Consider the following 9,347-nt stretch of genomic DNA (forward strand, 5'->3'; position numbering starts at 1 on the left):
ATATCATATCATATCATATCATATCATATCATATCATATCATATCATCTACTGGACCGTGGAACTGAATCTCAGAGTGGGCACCCTCCTTGCTCAGGGTCACACAGCCTTGGAGCGCCATCTCCTGGGAAGAGTGTAGACAGTCTGGGGTGTTGGAGATAGTACAGATTCCTAGCAGTTCCTGTGCATGCTTGTTTGTGGGGAAGAGAGAGCAGGCAGGTATTCTGTGCTCTGGTGCACTGCCTGCTGCGCTTTCAGGGGAATGTTTGGAGTGAGTATGAACTAGGCATTTCCTGTGTTCTTAATAGCCTCAGTTGCCCTGCATGTCAGCCTGTGGACGGCTACCTGCATTTGGATTGTGGTGTGATCATGGGCTTGAACACAGCCATTTCCTTGTGGTCCTTTCAACTCAGTCATCCTGTGGGGACTCTCCTAATATGCTGCATGTAAAGCCCACCTCCTCATGCTGCTCAGCCCACTGTTTCCCGGTTGCAAGTTTAGAGAATAAGAAGGCTTGCCAGGTTGGACCGAAGGTCCCAGCATCCATCTGCAAAGGATGTAGCTGCCGTGGCAATCCCATGTCTGTTGCCGGGCAGTGGAAGTAGAAGGTATTGGGAAGGCTCTGGGCTGTGTGTGCAGCCTGTGTGTTTCAGAACCCTGAGTTCTAGCTGGCTGCTTCTCAGACTGGGTAGCCAAGGGCTGGTGTGTGGCTTGTCCCCTGAGTCTGGTGTGGTCCTGTCTCTGGCACATGACCAGCACCCAGTCACTCATGGGCATTGTGCCATGTGACTGATAATGCCCACCTGGTCTACAGTCTGGCTCATGTGCTCTGACCCCAGATGCATGCTGGGACATTGAGGCAATGCTGAACTAGGATGTATTTTCCAGAGCTCCGCTTTAGAAGCTTGGCATGTGTCTGGTTGTATGAAATAAACAGGTTACCAGGCAGGATCACTCCCTCCTGGGACCTCAGTGGAGCTCAGGGCAGGCTTGGAGGGGGTGTGTCAGCAGGGCAACTGACTGCAGGCTGCAGGGAGAGCAAGAAGCAGGAAGAGAAAGAGGACACAGAAAGAAGGGAGAAACTGGATCATGTGCAGGGCACTGACATGAGTGTGTTGTGCTGAACGGCTATGCCACTAGAGCCATGACTCAGTGCTGGGTATGTGGCTCGGTCAGTAGAGTGCTTGCCTAGCAAGCATGGAGACCTGGGTCTGTTCCCCAGCAGCGCATAAAACAGATGCGGTGTGTTGCACTCAGGAAGTAGAGGAAGGAAGACAGGATCTTCCCTAGCTGTAGGGAGGGTTTGAGGCCAGCCTGAGCCACATGAGATCTTACCTCAAAAAAATGAAAATGGTTTAAAAGATGATGACTGAGTCTGAGTCTTGAAAGCAGGCTGTTGTGGACCAGTTGGGCGCGCGGCGACGGCCTCTTGAGCGTCTCTCTTCCCTGGGTGGCAGCCACACAGAGCACGAAGCTGGGGCTTCCATCTCTGGTCACAGAGCTTTGGTGCCAAGCTCATGGAAGCACTGCCGTATTAGAGCTAGATTGCTGACGGCCCACGTGGCTGGGCCGGAGTACGGGAATGTGTCCTTTGGGTGCTACTCATTTGTCACCCTCTCCCTTGGGCATGGGGAGGGGGGTGGTCCAGGCAGGCTGCACTGTGTAAGAGAGCATGGGGGAGAGGCCACATGGCCACCTCAGCTTGTCCCTGGCTGGGGTCCTGCTGTCTAACCACCTGCTCCAGCGACAGGCTGAGAGTGGAGTGCCCTCATTCCCCAAAGCCGGCCATCTGCTGAGTACGATGCTCAGGGCCCTCCTGCTCGGCCATCTGCCGAGCCTCCCGGGTGGAGCCTCATTGTGCGTTCAAGGCCTGCGTGGCCAAGCATGTTAGACTCTGGTCATTGTCCCATTGCAGCCCTGCCACATGGGGGGCGGGGGCTCCTCCCAGATGTCTTTAAACCCATTTGTAGTGGTGTCCTGATGGGGAGGGGCAGGGAAGGAAGGGGAGGGGTTTGCTTTTTCTAGCAGGGAACGAGTTGCTCTTCTTCTGACTTTCCCGGTAGGGCCTGTCTTTCCTCACCTTAGACTTGCACCCTGGGTGCCCTCAGCTCTGACGCCTCTCTCCACACGCTTCCCCTGCCGGGCGGTGCTGCAGTGTCCTCTCCTTGCCTCCACGGAGGCGTTTCTTGCCTTCCTTATCCGGCTCTGAGCATCCGCATTCTCACAGGCCGGGAAAGGGAGTTACACTCAGACAGCACCGTTAAGCCAGCATCATGATAGGTGATACCACCGCGCACACCAGCCGCCAGTGTGTGCAGCCACGTCCGTTTCCCCTCCTTCTGGCCAACACCAGATGATGGCAGCCCTCAGAGCGTGGGAAGATGCTCCTGACAGTTTGCTCGGTTGGGTGTTTTCCTACTCACCTTGCTGTTCGCATTTCTTCTATAAACTGTTTCCTCTTAGCAGGCGTAAAGGGAGGGGAGGATGGAGGATGGAGGAGGAGGGAGGTTCTGGGGAGGAATTTCCTTCAAGGGGCCAAGTTAGGCAGATATGCAGAAAGCAGCCGGGCAAGAGAGTGGGCCAGGGACAGAAGGGAGGCGCTTTTAAGTTTCCACGCAGATGGGAATGTTCTAGTTACTTCTGGATTGGTCCAAGGATAGTGGCACAAGAGACAAGCTCCTATCCCGTGACTCACCTGCCCAGAGATGAAGCTGCCTTTGCAGGCCAGCCCTGTCCAGAGCTGTAGGTAACGGCAGGAATGCCGCACCTTCACGGAGGCACCAAATGGATGCTGGCCCCGAGTGGCTAGTGAAGGCTTCTGTGTGTCTGGGAGCTGAGGGTGTTTACTCTGCACCGGCAGAAATTTCAGCCATCGCCTGGGGGCTTGTGGCACCCCACTGCTCAGTGCCACTTTGGCTCAGCAGCCCCTGGAACTCCTGTGCCCTGGCTGTGAGCAGGATGTGAAAAGCGTCCTCAGGCTGGGATGGGCTTGTTTAGAGACCTGCCTCCCTCCCTGCCTCCGTGTTTATGTGGACGTGGTTTCTCTTTCCAGGCACTGTGGTAGGTGTTGTTCTTTACACGGGCAGAGAACTGCGCAGTGTCATGAATACTTCTGACCCCAGAAGTAAGGTATGTGAGACTCCACGTCCATCCATGCTGATGATAGGCACCGGTGGTGAAGGACCGGGCTCTAAATCTGTCCTGCGCTAGCTGAGTGTCTGTGTGCGCACGTGCGTGCATGTGTGTGCGTGCGTGCGTGTGTGTGTGTGTGTGTGTGTGTGTGTGTGTGTGTGTAGCCACTGCAGGCCTGTGTCCCATCAGCATTTCATCTCACTCCCCTCTTACACACACGATCCTCCCCACCCCCTTGCTTCTCCATCTTTTCAGTCAGAATGTTGCAAGCAGGGTGTGGTGGTGTATACCCATTACCCCAGCGTCCCCAAGGCGGAGGTGCGCAGATTGGGAGTTTAGGGCTATCCCTGACTAGAAGAGAGAGGGCTAGCCTGTGTTACAAGAGGCAAGACTGTTTATAAAACCAAACGAAGCAAAAATAGAATATTGTAAAGAGGTTTATGATATCAGTAGCACAGATGGACTATGTTTCTCAGACTTCAGTCAAGTTCACCCCAGCACTGACCTCATCCTGTTGCCTATCGTAGGCCTGGATTTTAGGGGTGCGGTGTGGGACTGAGAGTGTAGGACCAGCGTAGGGTCTCAGTGTAGCATGGTATGGACCATGCAATAAAGAGTTCAGCCTGGCCCAGGGGTCACTTGCTTTTGTGTTTCCAAGTCTGAATCTTAAGTGAGAAGAGACATGGGTGATGAGGTTCTTCAGAGTGCCCCGGAGGTCTGGTGGGAACTCGGCCACAGTTCCTGCTCACAGATCCCGGGCGGGAGTGTGGTGTGATGGGGGAGGTACTGAGACCCTCTTTCTGTCCTGGCCGTGGGCTGCGCCACCACCGTCTGCACCCTGTGCCTCATCTCCAGATTGGCCTGTTCGACCTGGAGGTGAACTGCCTCACCAAGATCCTGTTCGGTGCGCTGGTAGTGGTGTCCCTGGTCATGGTGGCCCTGCAGCACTTCGCCGGCCGCTGGTACTTACAGATCATCCGCTTCCTGCTCCTGTTCTCCAACATCATTCCCATCAGGTGAGCTGCGGCGGGGCGGGCGTGGGCGTGCTGAGGGAAAGACGCTTCTCTTGACTCACTCAGGGCTTCTGGTCCTGGCAGGATTATAGACCTGTGGTAGGCCGATTGTCTGGCATAGGCAAGGCCCTGGGCACCTTTACCCCTCAGCTGTGTCACCTGTCCAAGAACCAGTCATTTAAAAGGAGACACTTCCCCTCCTGTGACTTCAGTCCATGCAGGATGGCTGTGCGGACTGTGATGTCTTCTGCTTCCGGCCGGGGTTCTGACTCCATGCGCACGGCACACACATGCAGTCCCCGTGCCTTACGGATGCCCCGCTCACCCTCTGCTCTGTCCCCCGCCCAGCTTGCGTGTGAACTTGGACATGGGCAAGATCGTGTACAGCTGGGTGATTCGCAGGGATTCGAAGATCCCCGGCACGGTGGTCCGCTCCAGCACCATCCCTGAACAGCTGGGCAGGATTTCTTACTTACTCACAGACAAGACAGGTGAGCTCCTGGGATTCCAGTCGGCTCCCTCTGGAGGTGGGAGCCGTGGTAGCAGCTGCCTTCCTCACTGTTGGATGAAGAGGGAATGTTCGGTACCAGTGGTGTTGCCAGCAGACACCTGCTGGACTGCTGCCCGCACAGCCCGCTCCCCAGTTCATTCCCGCACGATGCTATCCGAGTCAGAAAGGATTTTTATGCAGGACACATATCAGAGGGACATATCAGAGGGACAACCCTCTGATGCCCAGAGCCGTGTTAACCCAGGCGGCCTGGCCACGCTCACTGCCCCCTGCTTTACCCCGTGCTAGGCTCCGAGCTGCCCCCTGGTGGTGAATTCAGGGATTGGCGGTGGGAGACCTGACCGAAAGCCTTTCTCTCTGGTGGCTGCAGAGAGGCCAGCACCAGGATGGGGTGGCTGACTGCACTTGGTGCTTTTGTTGCTATAACAAACAAAACAAAACAAAACAAGAAAGCAAATGTAAAGGAGAAAGGCCGTATTTCGGCTCCTGGCTTCAGCTGTCTCGGTCCATGGCCAGCTGGGTCTGTGCTTTTGGGTCTGTGGGGAGGCAGGTGCACTCTAAGGGTCTAAGGGTGGCAGAGGAGGACAGGAAGCAGGGGGAAAGGTCAAGATAAACTTGAGGTTTTGGTTTCATTTCTGTTTCTGTGACAGACCCTGACAGCTTACAGTTCCAGGTCACAGCCCTCCAGGTAGGGGAAGTCAAGGCAGGAACGCTCAAGCCCTTAGTCACAGAACATCCGCAGTCAAGATCGGGGAGAGTACATGCTCACACGCTTTCTGCTCAGCTGCTTTCTTCCCTCTTACACTGTTCAGAACCCCTTGCCTAGGGAATGGTGCCACCCACAGCTGGGCTGGTTCCTCCTATACCTTTTGATAATCATACAGCCCCCTCAGCCACGCCCATGGGCCATCCTGGTCTAGATAATTCCCTATCAAGACTCTCCTCCCTGGTGATTTCTAGGTTGTATCAAGTTGACAGATGAAGTGTCCCATGAGGAGCCTCCGCCGTCTCCCATCCCGATTCAGCATTACATCAGCAGTGGCTAATCCACTGATGAAGTTAGTGCCCCCGTGAGCCATCAGTCCTCCACAGTGCCATCAGCTAGGGACCACACCATCCACTCTTGAGCCATTGGGGTCATTTTATTTCTGACCCAAAACACTCATCAAGTTACCAAAAGCCAGGATCCTGCAAGGAGAGAAATGGGAGGGTCCCAGGACTGGGCCTCTGGCATGGTCTCTGGGGCCTCTGGCATCATGTGGTCACGTGTCTCTGCTCATCTCTCCGTGTGTGTATCTTCCTGCTCAGTGCAGGCTGATGGGCCCAGGGTATGCCTTAAGTCGGGGAACAAGGCCAGCACCCGATTGGCAGCCCCAGGAAATAGGTACAGTCTTGTCCTCCTGGGAGCTAGGATGCTCTTTTCGGAAGAACAGTGGGTCCCCCTCCTGTCTCTCTGTCAGGGAAGCAGTGAGGCTAGTGTGTGATGCCAACTCTGGGAGAGTGGAAGGAGTGCCCGAGTCTCTTGTGTTCTAGGGACCCTGACCCAGAACGAGATGGTGTTCAAGCGGCTGCACCTGGGCACGGTGGCCTACGGCCTGGACTCCATGGACGAGGTGCAGGGCCACATCTTCAGTATCTACACCCAGGTAAGGCCTTGCGCTCAGCACTTCAGTCAATGGCTGTGCATTATTTTTAGCCCAGGCTGGCCGCACACTCACTGCATAGCCACTGGACCTCGAATGCCTCATCCCCTGCCTGTACTTTCCAAATGTTGGGATCACAGGCTTACGTTGTACTTGGGAATCGAACCCAGGACTTTGTGTGTGCTAGGCAAGCCCTCTACCAACCGAGTGAGAGCCTCAGATCTCCTGAACACTAAAAAAAAAAAAAAAAAAAAAGGATGTGTTCTCTAGTTCTCTAGCTTTTCACTTCGTGTGTGTGTGTGTGTGTGTGTAGGTATGTATGTATGTTTTTCTGAGATAGGGTCTCAGTATGTAGACCAGGCTGGCCTCAAACTCACAGAGATCTCTTGCCTCTGCATCCCAAGTGCTGGGATTAAAAGTGTGTGTACCACTTTGCCCAGCCACAGTGTATTTTTAAATAACTTCTGAGATATACTTTATACACCTAAAGATTCAGTCATGTTCAGCAACTTATGAGTTATCAGAACTGGCATTTGCTTCATTTGTTTGTTTGAAAGGGTCTCACTGTGTCCCTGGATGCCTGGGACTCACTGTAGTAACTAGCTATGATCTTCCTGCCTCTGTCTTCCCATGCTGTTGTTTTCCTGTGGGTTCTGGGGACCAGGCCACACCCTGAGCCGCCTGACCCCCCTAGTCTTTAGTGGTGTCTGCACCCCCAAGCCAGATGATTCAGGTCAGAGCTGGAAGCCCTGCTTGTCACCCCCACACTCTTTCAGCAGGTGAACCCCGAGACTGCACAGGCCGGAGTAGCTGCTGTGAGCACCGCTGGGTGAGGTTCGGCTCATCCTTGCTCTCCAGAGCAGTGTGTGACCCACTGGCGCTTTTTGCCTTTCTCCCTCCTTAGGATAGCCAGCCCAGGGAGTTTTCTGCAGGACAGAGAGCCATCTCTGTGGGTGCTGCATCTGCCTTTGGTTTTCTCTTGTTTTTGTTTTTTCTTCCCTTGGTATTTTTTAAAGTAAGAAGAAATGTGTGTGAGTTAAAGGGTCTGTGGGGTGGAACATGGTGTCAGGTGACAAGCTCTTCAGTGTGGGAGTGTGCGGCTGTCACGGGCCTGGCAGAGTGATCGCCATTAGAGGCTCCGTGATATAAGTGCACACACACGCGCCTTCCCATATATATATATACATACATACATACAGATACACACAGGCCTCCCTGTATATACACACACATATATACATATACACACAATATACACACTCATATATACACCCCCCACAAACACCCCCACCCCCCCATAGACCCAAACACATACACACACATACTACACGCACACATACACACACACCACACACATACCACACACAGATACACTATATACACACACCATACATATACACACCATACACACACAACACATACAGACACACATATTCACCACACACACATAGACACACACACAAACACACACACACACACACACATCTATATACACACCACACCCCCACACCCACATGCACCCATGAAGTCTCATGTAGAGGCTGATGATGGTGCAGGCTGGTGAAGGTGCTCGCTACCAAGCCTGTTGATCTGGGTTGGACCCCCAGAGATCCACGTGGTAGAAGGAGAGAATCAGCCCCCCACAGCTGTTCTCCGACTTCCACACATAGGGTGGCATGCACACTCATGCCTCCCATCTCCCGAAGATAAAAACAAAAATCGTAAAAGTCTGATGTAGTCAGGCTGGCCTCCACCTTACTTTTAGCTGAGGTTAACCTTGAACTTCTGATCCTCTTGCCTCCACTCCTGGGATTACAGGTGTCGGCCCTGCACACCTGGTATGTGTAGCACCGGGGTCAATCCTCGGACTTGATGTGAGCTAGGCTCTACCCGCTGAGCCTCACTGGGCTCCTGTGAGGGAGCCACTGATCCAATAGAAAGAGGTGGTCCTGCACTCATGCTCACTTCCTCTCCACCTTAGCCGTCTTACCAGGACAGGGGGAAGGTGACGATGCAGGAAGGTAGGAAATGGAGGTGATCCAAGTCCTCCCCTCGATGCCCGAGGAGCACTTCCCTGCTTGGGGATTGCAGTTCTCTGGCAGTTCTGGCTCTCCTGACCAGGCCTGGGATGTCTGTCTCCCAGAGCACAAACCACCTCGGTCCCGGACAGCAGTGGATGCGCTGTGGACAGCGGTCCTGCTGTACTGCTAGCCCAGCACCCCCAAATCTGTTAAGTTCCCCTCCAGGATTGACCCTCGAGGTGCTCTGCTCAGCTTCCCACCGGCCTCAGCTGCTCACGCTCTGCAGCCCCAGCCACTGCCCTGCCAGAGGCTTCTCTGTTGACCCTGATCTCAAATGATGATTCAGTCCAGGTGCCGAGGGGTGTGGGCAAGAATGAAAACATGTCTTGGCGGCGCCATCGCCTACATTTAATAGAACGTAAATTATAGACCGACAGAAAGTGTCATTTCTCTGGCAGGGGGACCTTCTCTGTAAACCTTCGGCTCCCTGTATAATTTTAAAGTAAAAAAAAAGAAATCTTCTTAATTAAAAGCACTCGGCTAATGACCCGTTGAGGCCGGAGTTCTGATCCCTCACTCTAATTATTGTTACCATGTTGCGCCCTTTGACCTGGAAGTGCAGCTTGTGTGCTCTTGACACCAGAGGTTAGCAGGGCAGGAAGCCGGAGGCCTGTGGGGCCCACAGTGTCCAGAATAATTTAGTAATTGTCTAATTACCCGAGGAATCTAATGCCATTGCTAAAAATAGTATTAAAAGTTAAATGAATGTCACTTTCTTGTTTCTCGGGCCATCTGTTCTCTGTTGGGGCTAAAACCACGTGTCGTGGGTACTAAGCGTCACGCGTGGTGAAGTCTCATGTGGCCTGTCTCCTGCTGGGTGTGAGCACCTTTCATGGAACATGGAATCGGGAACCCCAGAAACATCTCTAGCTCCCTGTTCAGCGGTTACGGGCACCGGTTGTCCAGAGCTCAGCTCCAGTGGTGTGTGTGTGTGTGTGTGTGTGTGTGTGTGTGTGTGTGTGTGTGTG

The 9,347-nt window shown here is 53.7% G+C and overlaps 1 protein-coding gene across 1 annotated transcript in view; it reads left to right on the forward strand.

Moving 5' to 3' along the window:
- Atp9a (ATPase phospholipid transporting 9A (putative)) overlaps positions 1 to 9,347 on the forward strand; it is a gene marked incomplete at its 5' end in the record, with an annotated part of 101,486 nt that overhangs the window by 52,276 nt on the left and 39,863 nt on the right. The window contains 4 exon segments of the mRNA XM_055595962.1: positions 3,052 to 3,128; positions 3,987 to 4,147; positions 4,493 to 4,635; positions 6,189 to 6,301. Coding sequence (XP_055451937.1) covers positions 3,052 to 3,128; positions 3,987 to 4,147; positions 4,493 to 4,635; positions 6,189 to 6,301 — 494 coding nt within the window.

This window comes from Psammomys obesus, unplaced genomic scaffold (assembly GCF_907164565.1).
Source record: "Psammomys obesus unplaced genomic scaffold, mPsaObe1.curated_primary_1811, whole genome shotgun sequence".
Classification (NCBI taxonomy): domain Eukaryota; kingdom Metazoa; phylum Chordata; class Mammalia; order Rodentia; family Muridae; genus Psammomys; species Psammomys obesus.